Below are 16,861 nucleotides of genomic sequence, written 5' to 3'. Positions count from 1 at the left end.
AAAGAATTAAAATTAGGGGGAAAGGCAGAGAAATCGTAGCATATTTGATCTGTCTCATTGTTGATTATAAGTGCTACCTAGAACATCCTCATATAAGATATCAATAGCTAGTACTTTGTCATTGATATAGGCAGGACAACTCTTAAGTCTTTCCTTGGTCACTGCTCTTAATTTAGGGTAAAGGGATAGATGTATTCAACCAATGTGAACACTAGAACATAGAGCACTATCATTCTGATGTACCAGGGTGGGTCATGGTACAAAGGCAAGCCTTTGCTAGGAGGGACTAATTCATCTTGGTACAGTGTTAGATGCCTCAGTAAGCTCAAATTGTCTGGTTCCAGTGCATCACAGCTTTATATCCATTTTAATGCATTTTGCTCCACCATTTAGAAAGGTGGGTGGCTGCTTTGAGCTGTAGAAGAAGCCAATAATTGTCCTAATTAGATGACACTAAAGTGTTTTTGCTCTGTGAAATCTGTTTTGGGACTCTCATTTTGCAGTACTGTCTTCTCTTGGATTAGCGGTTTGATCCAAAAGTCCTGTAGCAGAAACCCCACTATTCTAGATGGAGTTCATTTTACCAGTCAGAAATCGGAGTGACACAACTTGGGCTTAATGTGAATTAATATGCTATTGGTGTAGCAGCCTTCCTGAAGGCTCATTTGCATAATGCTGTATTTTAATGTCTTCTGGTCTGCCTGTCCCATAAATTTGAGGTGAAGCTTTCTCCCCTGGTTAGTTGGGGTGTTTTACTCTGCTTTGGTCTGTAGGAAAGGCAGATTCAGCTGATTCGAGAGATGCTCATGTGTGACACATCTGGCAGCATTCAACTAAGCGAGGAGCAAAGATCAGCTCTGGCTTTTCTCAACAGAGGCCAACCATCCAGCGGCAATGCTGGGAACAAAAGGTGGGGGAACTGCATCTGTTGTTATCTGATCATAAGCAACACAGCTGTCATAAGTTCTTGTTATCTAAACTCTTAGATATACTGCTTCTGGAATGTGTGCTGAATAAAGCAGAAAAAGACTTTGGAGGAAGGGTGTGTGGGAAATAAAGGCACAGAGGCCTCCCTCTTTATTTTATTTTTTTATTTTTCCTTAGGATGTTTCATCCTGGGTAGAATTTGATGTTGATGCTGAATTGCACATCAATAACTAATCTTGCACATTGCTAAGAAACCTAAAGGTGGAAGTGGCAGTTCAGCAGTACTTCCAGTGTTTACTCTCTAGAGAGCTCTCGTAGCTCTTCTGGTTTAGAAGGGTCTTCTGTGAGCCCAGACCAGACAATAATTTTGGTTCCACTGCATCGCTATTTAGAACAGTCTCAACCAGGCTTTCAATTTAACACCCCCAATACAATACGTAGGGAAAGGTCAGCACTCTTTTAGAGCTATTTATTTTGCTGCCTGGTTGTTTTATGGGGAATCTTTATAACTAAGAAGATGTACAGGCTTAATTTCTTAAAAAGCTAATGCTGGGTAATACTCTCTCTTTTAGAAAGCAGCCACAATTGGTATCAAATTAAACTTCACTCTTCTGCCTTGTGAATTTTTAGTAGCCTGTAGTACAGACTCAGCAGGGAATAGCACCCATACCCCTGACTGTAACTTTCAACTTCTGTTATAAGGCCTTAGGTGAAATAACAACTGTGCTGCATGTGTGCTCCTGCACACACGCACATAGTCCCCCATGAAAACCATAAAAAGCAACCCACCACAGCTAGGGTTTGAGCTTGTAGTTATCTCCACGGGGAAGATGCTACTGTGAAATTGCTGATGTTACCTGACAAGTGTGACTTGTTCTGGTGTTGGTGGATTTTACTTTCCAGTCTTGTTTCTAACACTACTGTTTCACTCATTTAGGCTGTCAACCATTGATGAATCTGGTTCCATTTTATCGGATATCAGCTTTGACAAGACTGATGAATCACTGGTAATGAACACTTGATTTCTGAGAGTTACCTATTTTTCTTAACCCTGCTCCCTCAGGAACCTCTCTCCTGTCCTCTCTTCTAAAATTCCCTTATTACTATTTTATTAGTTGATATGTAATAGATACTGACTAGCATTTAAAAATATAAATATAAGCTGTAAGAGACTGGTTTATATATTTAATTTTTGGAAGTGAGAATATAGAATTTAGGATTTGGCATGAGGTTAAATTTATTTAACGGATCTGTGAGCTGCCTGTATTTATTGATTACTACATCTTGACTTATTAAAACCCCAGCTAGCAAAAAAAAATAATAATAATTAGCAAGACTCTATCCAGCCAGGGTTTATTTGCTGCTCTTGGGGAGAATAGACTTGTGCCTTATTTCTAAATTAAACTGGTTCTTGAGGGAAACTTAGACATACTTCACAATTAGAAGGAAACCAGTGCCCTGAAACTTCAGCCAGAAGACTGATGAAAGTTTCTAGGCACTAGATAATGCTTTGATGAACAGTGGTTCACCTGTCTAAGCTCTTTGTTCCCCTGCTTTTGTGGGGCAGAACCCTTCTTGTAACTTATGGTGGTGTTTCTCCATAAAAGGTCATCTCCTGATATTTCAATCTTTGATGTTCCAGAGACTTGTAGTTTATTGGTTTAGGCATCTCCTGATATTTCAATCTTTGATGTTCCAGAGACTTGTAGTTTATTGGTTTAGGTATCTCTCCTATTTTACTGGCTGAAAGCTAGCAAACAAAACAATAAATCAGGAGGTTATTAGTAGTTGGTTTTCTGATGGTAGCAAAATAAATGACAACTACTTGTTACATAGACAGGGTTTTATGTCCAAATTGTCAGAGTTTGACTAGGGAAATAATTGCCGTTTTGTAGATATTAGTATTAGGTATCACCTTTTTGAAATAAGGAGTGACATAGTTTGGGATATGTAATAAAACTAGAATATACTACTAGCTGATTTTAGAGCTAGACCTGTGATGTGTGATATCTGTTGTAACTGAAGCTGAATCAAACAACCAGTAGCTAAATTACTTGACCATAAATTAGAGAGGTTAAATTTATTTAGCTAAGCTATATACGACTGTTTTTGGATTTTGTGTTTTCAGGGATTATCAGGACCAGGAGGTCATAGGTAGCTACTAAAAATGAATGCAAATGGTTAAAATGAGTGAAGTGAAACTAGACCACAGTGAAAGACAAATAATTCTTCAGTGTCCGCATGAATGTCTTTTTTAGGGCCCAAGGAGGAGGGATGATTGAGAGATATAAAACCTAAACTAGAACTTTTAAAGTGGCTGCATTGTACAGAACATCTGATTAGATGATAGCAATCCCTTAAGAGTAAGGCTCGCATCTAACGCCAGCAGTATAGTGCCCAACATTCTGTAAGTTCTAAAACTAATTACAAAAATAATCAGAAATAAAGGACCAGGCACCGAAGATAATCACGACAGAAGTTGATTCTTTAACCTTTTCTTGCCTCTGTGGTATTGATTCCTGATTCTATTATAATAGCTTCAATTTTGGAAAGAAAGCATGTTAACTTACTACAGCTCTATAGCGATAACATTTCAGACCCTCCCTTTCTGTCTCCCCAAATTGTGAGTTAGGTACTCTGACTCAAGAGGCCTTTAAAATTCTCTGTAAATTTATTTGTACAGGGTTTAGGGGAGGGCTAACCAAAGAAAGAAATTAATACAGTGTAATTGTCAACAGGATTGGGATTCTTCTTTGGTAAAGACTTTTAAACTGAAGAAGAGAGAAAAGAGGGTATGTATGGTTTTGTTTAGTTTTGGGGTTTTTTTGTGTTTGTTTGTTTTTACAAAGTAACAATAAAAGAGTTTTCTCCAGAAATGTTGCCATTGTACTGCATTCCTGACATGTTGCTCTAGCTGTTGTTAAACACAGATTACAAGAGAATCCATGTTGCGGGGGCAGTAATTGATGTTCCTTGATGTTCTAACTCAGGACAGGATCCCCTCCTGTTTTACTTCTGGGCTGCTCTCAGTTCATTCATGGAGTGTAAAAGGATATATTTAAGTTTGTTTGAGTTGTCATATGAATTTTTATGCAGGACTTTTGTGCTCTAATATAAGCTTCAGATGAAATGTGTGTATAATGGGATATACAGAGATCTATCTTTGTGCTTGTTTAGGGTCCTTAATATGTTTGCAAAGACTTACTGTCCTTAGATAGGATTACACTCTACTTTTTCTAGTGCTGTCATCTAAATTTTTCCAAAGCTTGCTTGTTTCTTCTAGGGCACTGCGGGCATTTTTGTGTAGGCAGTGAGAGAGTGCACATTGTTATTTCCTCCAGTCCTGGTACCTAGGACTTGCATCCAACTTATCCAATGGAATAATTTTATCTTTTGTGCTTCAGATCTTCTATTTGGCACTAAAGTTCTTGGTTTTTGCCCCATCTCTAGCGCTCTAGTAGCCGACAGTTCATTGATGGTCCCCCCGGACCTGTAAAGAAAACTCGTTCCATTGGCTCCACAGCAGACCAGGTAAGAATAGCCAGGCCAGGGCCTCCCTGGTGGCACAGTGGTTAAGAATCTCCCAGTGGTTAAGAACCCTGGGACACGGGTTCGAACGCTAGTCTGGGAAGGTCCCACATGCCACAGAGCAGCTAAGCTCGTGTGCCACAACTACTGAGCCTATGCTCTAGAGCCCGTGAGCCACAACTGCTGAGCCCGAGTGCCACAACTAGTGAAGCCCGTGCACCTAGAGCCCTTGCTTCGCAACAAGAGAAGCTACCGCACTGAGAAGCCCACGCACTGCGACAAAGAGTAGCCCCCGCTGACTGCAACTAGATAAAGCTTGTGCACAGCAACGAAGACCCAGCGCAGCCATAAATAAATAAATAAATAAAAGAATAGCCAGGCCAGGAGAATTGTGGTCTTGAACACATCAAAGTTTAGTGGCCCCAAGCATTAAAAATCCCAAGTCCAACATTGCAGTGTTATTTTGAGAGAGATGTTCCGTGAAAGTTTTTCTGTGTAATAGGATCCTTATCATCCATATGAACAGAGTAGTAAACAACTGTCAGCTTTATGTGTGGTTCTTAGTTGCTTGTATGTATGTTCCTGTGACCTGTATTTCTATTTGAAAGTATGAGATTTCAACTTTAAGAGTGTTTGGGGCTGGGGGCTTAAGTCCTGACCGAGACTCAGGAATTTTTTAACTATTCCAAAACACCTACAGTAGAGGGGAAATTAGATTTATCCTTCCCTCATTACAACCTTTGTTTCAGGGAAATGAATCCATAGTTGCAAAAACTACAGTGACTGTTCCCAATGATGGCGGGCCCATTGAAGCTGTGTCCACTATTGAGACTGTGCCATATTGGACCAGGAGCCGAAGGAAAACAGGTCCGCTGGGTTTGTGGCTGAATTGCCTGTGTATAACAACTGGTAAAATCTGGGGAGAATTGGTTTCTTAGAACCCTCATGAGGCAGGGGTTGGATGTTTTGGGTAGTTTCTTACTGCTGCTTACTGAGGGCCAGAGCACTTTGTGTCATGCCCTGCCTTTGGCTTGCCAGCCTGGCCTACACCACTATATAACTTGTTTCTCTGCAAACAGTTTTTTGCATAGCCATTGTATTCACTTCTGATTATTGTTACAGATTACTGGTTATCTACCAGTTATATTAAAATTGGGGTTAAAATCCAGAAGGGGGAATTCCCTGGTGGTCCAGTGGTTAGGACTCTGCGCTTTCTGCCGAGGGCCCAGGTTCAATCCCTGGTCGGGGAACTGAGACGCCACAAGCCATGCAGCGCAACAAAAAGAAAAAAAAAATTCAGAAGGAACAAAATACCTAAGACACAAAGCTTAGAGTTGCCTGCTTTCTAGGTACTCTGCAGCCTTGGAACAGTGACTCCACCTTGAGCAGCAGGCAGCCGGAGCCAAAAACCGACACAGATGGCTCCAACACTCCACAAAGCAATGGAGGGATGCGCCTGCATGACTTTGTCTCTAAGACGGTAAATCTGGGATTGCTGCTGCTCTTGGGCACACCTACCTTTTTAATTGTGGGAGTAATATTTACTAGCAACAAATTTAAATACTTTAGTGTTGTAAAGTTAAATGTCGAATTTCCTTCCTCCTCCTTATCCCACTTTCCAGGGTTACAGAGGGTGTGTATCTTTCCGTTCTGTGAGTAATATTAAATTAAAAGAAAGCAACTTTTCAGAAGCAGTTGTTTGTGCTTTTTAGTGATGTGTATTTACATTTCATGCTTGAACATGGCACGTTTTAACTTTGTCCCACTTGATTTACTCATAAAAACCCAAGCAAACTGACTGAGGCTCAGAGGAATAAACTGACTTGTTTGAGCCACAGGATAGTAAGTAGCAAAGTTAACATGGGGGTTTTCTGACTCCTTGCCAACAAATTCTTTCCACTACTGTACAGTGATCCCTTGCAGCTGGATGCCCTTATGCAAGTTACTTAGCCTCCTTTTGCTTCTGTTTCCTTATCTTAAAAAAACCAAAACCTATTCTATAGGATTATTGTGAGAATTACACAAATAAATATGTGTAAAGGGATGAGGGAGTTGTTTGGCACATGCTAAGTGCTTAGTGAACATCGGTTGATATGATGATGATTTTCTAATTCATACCACTTCCTGTTTCATCCTCAGGTTATTAAACCCGAATCTTGTGTACCATGTGGAAAGCGAATAAAATTTGGCAAGCTGTCTCTGAAGTGTCGAGACTGTCGTGTGGTCTCTCATCCAGAATGTCGGGACCGCTGTCCCCTTCCCTGCATTCCTACCCTGATAGGGACACCTGTCAAGATCGGAGAAGTATGTATGACCTGTGGGAGCCATCATTGTGTTATGGCTTCTTTAGCTTTTAAAAGCTTAAGGTCATTTTTTTCAAAAATTAATGATGCCACATATATTTTTTCCCACAAATAATGAATAGAAATTGTAAAATGTTAACCTGCAGCAGAATCCTGTTTGGGTTTGTCTGTCTGTTTAGTAACCTTTCTAAACCAAATTCCTCTTCCTTTTCCTCCCCTCCCTTCCCCTTTCTCTCTCCCTCCCTTTCCTTGTTTTCATCCTTTTTTCCTTCTCCCTTCCCTCCCCCGCTTCCTTTCCCCCTCCTCCTCCTCCTCCCCCTCCCCATCCCATCCAATTCTGTAAAATTTCAAACATACAAAAGTAGAGAGATTAGTATAACTAACCCTAGTTCCTATCACTCAGCTTCCACGATCACTAATTCGTGTCCAGTCTTGATTTGTTAATACCCCCATCTCCTCCTCTTCACCCTGTTCAGTGAATTATTTTGAAGCAAATCCAAGCCATCATGTAATTTCATCTTTGAATATTCTTTCTCTTATGTTAGAGATATTCCATACTATGCTCTTAAGATTAGATTATTTCTAAAGATTGATTCATTAAGAAATTATTGTTATAAGCAACATTAGCAAGAATCAAAACAAAATGGCTATGCTGCTCCCCAGCCTCCAGCAAATCAAAGGTTACTTTTCTTTAATCTTAAGAGTTCTTATCCATGCATGTAATTTTTTACAAATTTTCTGTATTCTAATATAGAACCATGGAGTTCTCTCCTACAGATAGGTTTGTGTCATGATCAACTGTGAGTTAGTTGTGTTAAATAATTTTTCTTACTAAGAATAATTACAGTATAGAAAAGGTTTTCTTTTTTAGAGTAATAAATTAGTTTATATTATACTCCATACCTGTGATCTCATTATTGCTTTCTTTCTGATGCCCTTGACTATAAGAGGAGCAGGGGCAGAGTTGTAGCTAGTGGTCTTTTATTACTTGTTCATGCAAGAGTGTGGTATATGTGACCATAAATCAGTCCTGGTGTGGAGGTAGGAAAATAATTGAGTCTTTGTTTTAATACATGCTTTGGGAAGAGGAATTTAAAAGTAAACATGATGTCCCCGCCTGAATATTAGTCTGGGGATGGCTCTTTCCATTGGTCTTCATCTGCTGGTCTAAGTGGTGTAAATACTAATTTTAAACTCGCCTGTTTTCAGGGAATGCTGGCAGATTATGTGTCCCAGACTTCTCCAATGATCCCTTCAATTGTTGTCCACTGTGTAAATGAGATTGAGCAGAGAGGGCTGACCGAGGTAAGAGTCCACCCTTGGAGAGGGTGAATTTGTTACTTGTGTCAGTAATTAAGAGGTTTTTAACTGAAAGTGTCATCTTGATAATAGACAGGCCTGTATCGGATCTCAGGCTGTGACCGGACAGTAAAAGAGCTGAAAGAGAAATTCCTCAGAGTGAAGACTGTACCCCTCCTCAGCAAAGTGGATGACATCCATGCTATCTGTAGCCTCCTGAAAGACTTCCTTCGAAACCTCAAGGAACCCCTTCTGACCTTTCGGCTAAACAAGACCTTTATGGAAGCAGCAGGTAAGGGCAGATCTTAATACTTAAATGTGAGCCTTCCCTTGTAGTCCAGTGGTTAAAATTCCACACTCCCAATTCAGGGGGCCTAGGTTCAATCCCTGGTCAGGGAACTAGATCCCACATGCTGCAACTAAAAGATTCCGCGTGCTGCAATAAAGATCCTGCACCCAGCAGCCGCAGCTAAGACCCCGGTACAGCCAAATAAATTTTAAAAACCCTTAAATGTGAGTCCCACGGGGACAGGAATTTTTGACTTTTCTGTTTCCTGTTTTATCCCCTGCCTGGTACAGTGCCTGAAACATAGCAGATGCTCAAATACTTTGATGGATGAATAACTATATCCATATTCCCTATGCCTATCCTCTTCCTGTCTAAACTGTATAGGGTCCTAACAGGTTTTTTTGTTGTTGCTTTGTGTTGTTTTTTTTGGTCAAGTTTTAGGTTGTCCTTTTGAACTTGGAGCCCTCTTTGATTTTTTTACCTCACGCCCAACATCTAATCCATTGGCAAATCATGTCAACAAAGGCCCTGTAAATATATCTTAAGTTTAAAATGTGTCACTCGTATTATTATCTTGACCTCTCTTACCCTGGAGTGATGTAAGAACCTACTGGTTTTCCTGTTTCTACAGTATAATCTTCACACAGAAGCTAGAGTGGTCCTTTTAAAATTTAAGTTAGGTAATGTCCCTTCTGTCCTCAGTATTCTCCAAAGTCTTCCCAAAAGTCTCAGAATAAAATCCACAGTCCTTAACAGGCCCCAAAGACCCCACATGATTTGGATCCTGGCAACGTCATTTCTTTCAACACCCTTCCCCTCCTTTCTTCTTTTATAGTTACACTGGAATTCTTGCAGTTCTTAGAACATAACCAAGCTTACTCCCATCGAGGCCATCATGTTTGTTGTCTCAGCCTGGAGTGATTTGCTCCTTTATTCCCTTTCGGTTTTCTTTTTGGATAGCTTGTCCTCAGAAACACCTTTCCTGACCACCTTGTCAGAAAGAACAACTACCATTACTTTCTAGTTTCTTGCCTGCCTTACTGTTTATTATATGTATCACTGCCTGATAGGTATTTGCTTTTTGACTGACTCCTCCGGTAGGATGAGGCAAGGTCTTTTGTTTAGTTCTGCTTGATCCTGAGCACTTAGAACAGTGCCTGGCACATAGTAGGCTCTTAACATGTTTTGTGAACGAATACCTTCTTAATAATTGTAGTCCCTCCACTTATATGTCTGCATTCCTGGAAACATGAGTTTCCATCTGCTTTCCCTAACTGCAAGAGCTTGTTTTTTAAGAGTTCTGATTTCTAATATTGAGCTGTTGGCCAGTATCCTGCTTGTTAATGAAACTAGAGTCTGATGCAGTCATGAACCTAATCAGAAGTTTCAGAAGCTTACTGTATAGATGAGACTTTGTGATCAATAACTTGGAAGCCCGCTGTCAAAGGAAAGAAGTCTAGGCCTCTTTCTTTTCATTTATAGAAATCACGGATGAGGACAACAGCATAGCTGCCATGTACCAGGCTGTTGGTGAACTGCCCCAGGCCAACAGAGACACATTAGCTTTCCTCATGATTCACTTGCAGAGGTGAGTAGAGCAGAAATTTGTCTCTGGGAGTCAGGGAATTTTGCCAAGGGGAAGAGAATGGGGTTGGGTGTTAGGGAGGGAATGTGAGGGGTGAATTGTTTTCCTATAGATCTTATATTTTGGTCTGCTTTTAAGCAGAGGGACAAGTCTTCTAATTTAATGCTCTTTTACTTAGAGTGGCTCAGAGCCCAAGCACTAAAATGGATGTTGCCAATCTGGCTAAAGTCTTTGGCCCTACAATAGTTGCCCATGCTGTGCCCAATCCAGATCCAGTGATAATGTTACAGGACATCAAGCGTCAACCCAAGGTAAGCAAGCATGTATGTCTATATACATGAACTTATGTAACAGAACAGGAGAGAATGGTGAGAGGTACAAGCCCTGAGCATTGGAAGTTTGCTAACATATTTGGTGGCGTTTAGGTGGTAGAGCGCCTGCTTTCACTACCCCTGGAATACTGGAGTCAGTTCATGATGGTGGAACAAGAGAACATTGACCCCATGCATGTCATCGAAAACTCAAATGCCTTTTCAACACCACAGACCCCAGATGTTAAAGGTAAGGCAAGGCCTAAGGTGTGCTTTTTAAAGGGCCTGACTCCCTCTCTGGTTTTTGGTCGGGTGCCCTCTCCTTGCCTTTGCTAGAGCTGTTTGAAATGTATTTTCTTCAGTAAAATTAAAATAATTTTGAGAATTCTAACATTAAAGAAAAATTGGTACAGTTCCATCCTAATTTTTTTTCACTTTTCCATATTCTCCTTCTTTCTTTACCCATATGGATATATTTTTTAATATAGATAGAATAATTTAGATATAATTATTTCTTATTTTACTTAGCATTTTGTGAGAACTTTCTCTGTTACTATATGATCTTATCATTTTTATGGTTGTAAACTAGAATTTGCTTAAATATTCTATTAGGTATTGATGTTGTTTTTCAACTTTTCATAATTACATATAGTGATGCCATCAACATTATATACCTTTTTTTTTCCTAATGATAAATTCCCAGGAGTGGAAATTATTGAATTAAAGGTCTTAAACATTTTTGTTTCTTGGTATGTTTTACCAACTTGATTTCTTTCTTTCTTTTTTTAATATAGATTTTTAAAAATGTATTTATTTACTTATTATTTATTTAACTTACGACTGCATTGGGTCTTCATTGCTGTGCGCGGGCTTCCTTTAGTTGTGGCAAGTGTGGGCTACTCTTCGTTGCGGTGCACGGGCTTCTCATTGCGATGGGTTTTCTTGTTGGGGACCACGGGCCTTAGGCGCATGGGCTTCTTGTGGCTCGCGGGCTTAGTTGCTCCACGGTATGTGGGATCTTCCCGGACCAGGGCTCGAACCTGTGTCCCCTGCATTGGCAGGCGGATTCTTAACCACCGTGCCACCAGGAAAGCCCCAACTTGATTTTTTAAAGGCTTTTGCTAGTTTGTACTGCCACCAAAAATATATGAGGCTGGTTTCATTCCAACTTCACTGGCTTCGGAGACCTATTCTTTCATTATTGCAAGTTCCTTTTTAAGGGAGCATATTGTTTTTTCTAGTATAGGAAAAAATCAAATAGATGTTAGATTTGTGAAGTTTGGAGTTTGAGAATGGCTTAAATCAGAAAATGAATGTGAGAATGGCTTAACCCAGAAAATGAATGTCAGCTACTCATTGAGCAGTTGCCTGCATAGTTCAAAAAATATACTGGTGTGTTATAAAATGATGACAAAAATGACCTCTGGGACTTTGCTAGGTCTCTAACCTTAGCTCTTAAGTGTTTCACAGGATATTCGGCTTAATACTGGCTGCCTGCAAGAGTGCTTTCTTTTTTCCTTCCTTTAAAAATATGTCTTACCTTTGATTGAAGTGAGTTTACTGGGGCCTGTGACCACTCCTGAGCATCAGCTCCTCAAGACTCCTTCATCCAGCTCCCTGTCACAGAGAGTCCGCTCCACCCTCACCAAGAACACTCCCAGGTATGCAAAATTGGCCCACTCAGGAAATAAAAAATGACCGCTTCCTTAGACTTCTTTCCCATCATGCTGAAGCTTACTGAAAGAAAAATTGAATTAGGTCTTATCTAGCAGCTCGACTTTAAAAGCCCCTTTTTTAAAAGGGTCCGAAGGTCTTTATTGTTTCCTCTCCATCTCAGGTGACAATGAACAGCTTACAGAGTAGTTGTTGAGGGTTTCCTACTTTAATTATGTCAAGTAATGTTATAGTTGTTTATTTATCATTTTTTATAGAATACTTTTCCAGTTCATTCTCTTTTTCTTTAGATTTGGGAGCAAAAGCAAGTCTGCCACCAACCTAGGACGACAAGGCAACTTTTTTGCTTCTCCAATGCTCAAGTGAAGTCACGTCTCCTGTTACTTGCCAGCATTTACTGACTGCAAGGAAAGGCACACCTGTACTCTCTGCTCTGCAGCCTCCTGTACTCATTACTACTTTTAGCATTCTCCAGGATTTTAATCAAGTTTAATTGTGCATGGGGGTTTTATGAAAACTATATATATCTCCTTCTCCTCAAGTAACGTAATATCAACACCTTGTGCTGTCATTGGGAGCTTTTAGATGGGAGATCTTTACAGGGGTAGAAGTGGAGTATGAAATTCGTTGTGATTCTTTTGGAGCCTGGGGGGTATGTCCCTTTGGCTTAAAGCCAGATTCTCTCATGTAATGACCTTTCTCTGGTGTAATTTCCATGAGACAGTGGTAGAAGCCCTACCTCTTTGGTAAGACTGACTTGTCTCAGGGTGGGGAGTGGGAGGGCAGGGTAAAGAGAGGTTTTGACAGAAGATTTAGGGTGGCTCCTTCGAGAACTTGGAAATTCCCCTTCCCCCATTATGAACTGAGCTATAACACGGAGCCTTCATAGAAATGGGGTACGGTGAGGACTGAACTAATAATGGGAGTGTGCTTAGCTTTAATTTGGATTGATTAGGTTTAATAGTGTTAAGTGGCACAACCTTGTAAAAGTGATACTACAATTTATATTTATTTCTAATGGGCCTCTGGCTGAACTTTGGGTTTGGTTGGGGTCAAAGCCAGTTTGTTTTTAAGTTGAATTCATTCTGATGCTTGACACCCCCCCACCCCCTTGTCCATTTAGAAGCCCTGCTTCTAAAAGTCAGTGTACCATCTGTTTGGCACCCAACTAACAATTAAGAGTAGGCTATAAGGGAGGATTGTCAATATTTTGAGTGGCAAGAAAAGCCACAGTCATTTTGTCTTTGCACTTTGGATACTGAAATCTTCCTGTGTAACATAGCTACATCTAGATAAATATGAGCTTTTTCTTATATTAAAATTATTTCCAATGTCTATCAAAATACTTTCTTTTATAGAATGTTTCTGACCCACAGTGGCCTGTAAAACATGTATTTGGAATAATATTTGGAAAAAAGTAAATAGTTTTTTCAAAATGAAATGTGAGGTTGGTTTTCTTGCCCTGGAAGGTAACCTCAAATTCCTTTTTTTAAGGAAATATTTTTCCTCAAAGTGTCCTGAGTCTATCATTCATTTCTCCCCTCCCCCATCACCACCTTCGCCCAACTTCACCACCACCAGGAGTTTGTTTCTTCGTTTCAGTCTCTTTCATTGTCCAAATTGAAGTCCTAGATTTTTCCTCTTACCCTCTTGTTTGAAGAAACGACTTTAAACAAAAAACAAACTTTTTAAACAAGTCTTTAGGGACCAGAATGGTGCAGAAAAACAACAGCAGCAACAACCCAAACGATTCTGTCTGGCTCACTGCCTGGAACATCCTTCACTGCTGGAAGTGACTCTGGAGTGAGCTGGGATGATTAACTGAGGGCACCTGCACTTGGAACTCTGAAGCTGGTGAACAGGATGTATCTGAGATTGAACGTAAACAGTGGCAGGCTTAATAGAGGAGAGAGGAGGCAACCTACTGGCTTTTTTCCCAGGAGGTGGCAGCTCTCGCAGCAGGGCCCATCTGCCTCAGCAAATTGACAGAAGATGGGTCCCGTCTCCCCTTACCCCCCTTTACACACACACACAGGCCTGTTATGTTTTGTTGTTTTTTTTAACTTTGTCCTAGATGCCATCACCTTTCTGGTGTCTCTGCAAGCCTAGTGTTGGCCTGGCTCCATATTTGCTGTTCTGTGGTACCTCCCCAAGGTACATTTTAAGTCACTAATGTAGAGGAAGTAAATGGATTGTATAATGTGAGTGAAGGCAAGATGACGCTATGCAGGAACTGATGGCCCATTAACGAAAAAGGAAATGGTCCTGTGTGTCAAATGTTGGCAGCCAGTTGCTCAGTTTTTGGGCTAGGCCAAGAGACCTTAGCCATGAAAATAATTCTGATATCGGCAGAGGGAAATATGTACCAACCTTCAACTTCTTTAACAGTACTTCATGTGGAACAGCTTGAATTTCGAGGGCTTTCTTAATTAAATTGTGCTCCCTTGATGTGAGATCTATGGAAGGGGCTTTGGAGTGGGTGTCACCCCACCTCCTGCTCCTAACCATTTCTGATGCTGCCTGTTACTCCATCTTTAATGCAGTTTAGCTTTATTACCCCACTTGCTAATAGCTGGAATATTCACATCTTTAAATCCATTCACCTCCATCAATCTATGTAAGTCTCCTAAGTTTGATGCTTATTTAACTGGGCAAGCATTACATGGTTTGATTTAGCAGCAACAATTTGTGTTTATTATTGGTATTTAACGATTTTTTTCTTAAGAAGGTGAATTCTTTGCTTGCAGAAATAGAGGGCAAGAAGGCATCATGCGTTTGCATCAGAGGACTATAAGGATGCTCAGTTGATTGACCGTGGGGGAAAAAGTCATTTTTGGCTGTGAACTGACGCTGTGGCATTGAAAGGGGTCTTGAGTTCCTAAATTCATGCTTAAGTTATCCGGCAGCACAAAGTGATAAGGAGTGCTGCGTGAGTGCAGTGAGCAGAGATCCCAGGCTTGCTGTTTTTGTTTTATAGGGCTTCTCTGCCCACCTCACGCTTCAGGTAGGTAGACAGACGTACACACATGCATATACATATGGTATATGGGTTCCTATTGGAAAGCATTTGGGAGACCAACTGCTGTGCCTGGAATACTGACCAGTTTGCTTCATCATGCATCACCTTTTCTTAGATTCTCAGCAGGAGCGGGGAAGGGAGCTGTTGTGGCATCCAGATCTGAGAAGCAAGGGTGGCAGGCACAGAGTTCAGTGTTCAAGTCAGCACAGCTCACACAGTAGGTTCTTGATCAATGTGCTTTGATGGTAATCTCAGTCGTGACTCAGGCTTCAGCCACTGGTGCGAAAAGCTTTTAAGCATGCAGAGTCAGGGCATGTTAGTCATTGTGCTTTTAGTATAAACGGGGTTTGGAGAGTGGCCACTTAACCTAAGAATTTAGTAATTTAAAAAAATCTGCTCCCTGTAGCTGGTATATTTTGTAAATAAGTGAAGGTCCCAGGCCAAGAGGTCCTTAACTCGTGTAATTTATTAGACTCTCATTTTCAGAGTCTGTATTTGTTGATGGTTTCTGTTCACGAAGTCAGGCTGAAGACAGCTTGACGTCACCAAGAATAACCTTGCAGTGTGTGGGTGCCTTGTCCTCTGCAGTCGTGTGGGATGGGAAAGGAGGCCACTTTTCAGGGACACAGAGTTGGAAGCAGGAATTTTTTCCTCTTGTATACCTTCTCCCTCTGTAACTTGCCAGGCTTCATTTAGTTGCACTGCTTTTATACAGCATTACTCTCGCATCTCACATGGCTGGACACCATCTGTGTGTTAGGCTTAGACACATGTAAATGGATATTTAGACTTCTCATAAAGCACTTGCCAGTTAATATCTTCTCTGGTCATCAATGAAGATGGAAATTAAGAACTGATTCCCCACAAAGCCTCTAGGAAATATGGTGATTTACAGTATACTGGTTGCTTCCATTTATCATCTTATTTGACCTCGGCACACCCATGTGTGGTGGGCGGGGTAGGTGGTATGATCCCAATTGATGAAAAATTCAGAAAGGTCATTTGGCTCAAATTCTCATAAACTATAGTTGGGATTAGAACCTGGAGATTACAGCTCCTGCTCTGGAGGTCAGCTGTGGTGCTTGCTACTTCAGACTTCCTCAGCTTTGTGGGGCCTGTTAATATATTATTAGGTATGTAAATAATTCCACGCAGGGCTGTATGTGGATGTGCCTATGCGCTCTCAACAGATAACCCAGAAAGAGCAGGAAGGCCCAGGCTGCTGGGAAAAGCATTGGGATAGGAGAATGTCTTAACGTTGGGTTGTTGTCTAGTAGGATGGAGGACCTGGGCTTGGTGGTCCGGGGCTGAGCTCTGTGTGGAAGGTGGAGGATGAGCTGGTGGAGGAGGAGCTTAAGGTTGCTCCTGGTGGGAGTCTGTTTTCAGACCACCCGTGAGCATTTTGTGTGCTCTGAAGCTTCGAGCCAAGAACAGGCAAGTCTGAGCGAAAACCATCAGCCTGCTTTTAGAGACGTGTCAGCGGATTAGCTTATTGGCTTTTCCCCTGAGTGGCATTAGCTCTCACCCCGTCTCATGTTCACCATCTGGCTTTGAGTAAGAAGTCTTCAAGTGATCTCTCTTCAGCAGCCCGCTGTGTGCCAGGGCTTTCTGAGGGCTGTTGAGCTTTCTCCCTCATCAACCCCAGGGCCCAGTGCTCTCTGAGAAGTGGAAGCCCGTCTGTTGTGTCCACATGTATACACACCTGGGATCCAAACAATACTTGAGACCTCAGAGAAAAAATCAGTTCAAAGGAGAATGAGAGTGTGGTTAGTGGCCTAAAGTCTTGTCAGAACTGACAAGTGGGTCTGTCCTTAGGTGAGTTTTAAAAATGGAGTTGTTCTTGCTACAGAGAAAGCTCTTTCTGCCTGTGATGATACCGTTGGTCCAGATTTTAGTAGAGTGAACACTACAAAGGGGCTGGGATTT

General features: G+C 41.1%; 1 protein-coding gene and 1 non-coding gene across 5 annotated transcripts in view; both read left to right on the top strand.

The window, feature by feature from the left end:
• RACGAP1 (Rac GTPase activating protein 1) overlaps nucleotides 1–13,355 on the top strand; it is a 28,837-nt gene extending 15,482 nt beyond the window's left edge. For 3 of the 4 annotated variants that reach the window (XM_007107474.4, XM_007107472.4, XM_007107473.3), the window contains 14 exons: nucleotides 774–910; nucleotides 1,865–1,934; nucleotides 3,666–3,719; nucleotides 4,378–4,458; nucleotides 5,205–5,322; nucleotides 5,805–5,935; nucleotides 6,595–6,759; nucleotides 7,968–8,063; nucleotides 8,151–8,349; nucleotides 9,829–9,934; nucleotides 10,110–10,242; nucleotides 10,357–10,492; nucleotides 11,795–11,903; nucleotides 12,207–13,354. In XM_007107474.4, coding sequence (XP_007107536.1) covers nucleotides 774–910; nucleotides 1,865–1,934; nucleotides 3,666–3,719; nucleotides 4,378–4,458; nucleotides 5,205–5,322; nucleotides 5,805–5,935; nucleotides 6,595–6,759; nucleotides 7,968–8,063; nucleotides 8,151–8,349; nucleotides 9,829–9,934; nucleotides 10,110–10,242; nucleotides 10,357–10,492; nucleotides 11,795–11,903; nucleotides 12,207–12,282 — 1,611 coding nt within the window. In that variant the 3' untranslated portion in view covers nucleotides 12,283–13,354. Of the gene's footprint in view, nucleotides 1–773; nucleotides 911–1,864; nucleotides 1,935–3,665; nucleotides 3,720–4,377; nucleotides 4,459–5,204; nucleotides 5,323–5,804; nucleotides 5,936–6,594; nucleotides 6,760–7,967; nucleotides 8,064–8,150; nucleotides 8,350–9,828; nucleotides 9,935–10,109; nucleotides 10,243–10,356; nucleotides 10,493–11,794; nucleotides 11,904–12,206 lie in introns of all 4 variants that reach the window. The other variant, XM_007107476.4, reaches the window with a different exon arrangement.
• Nucleotides 5,635–5,705, top strand: TRNAK-UUU (transfer RNA lysine (anticodon UUU)). Its single transcript has one exon. It is a non-coding gene; the product is annotated as a tRNA-Lys (tRNA).
• Nucleotides 13,356–16,861: the final 3,506 nt, after the last annotated feature.

The sequence above is a fragment of the Physeter macrocephalus genome, chromosome 6 (genome assembly GCF_002837175.3).
Source record: "Physeter macrocephalus isolate SW-GA chromosome 6, ASM283717v5, whole genome shotgun sequence".
Taxonomy (NCBI): domain Eukaryota; kingdom Metazoa; phylum Chordata; class Mammalia; order Artiodactyla; family Physeteridae; genus Physeter; species Physeter macrocephalus.
This window is presented reverse-complemented; position numbering and strand designations above follow the sequence as displayed.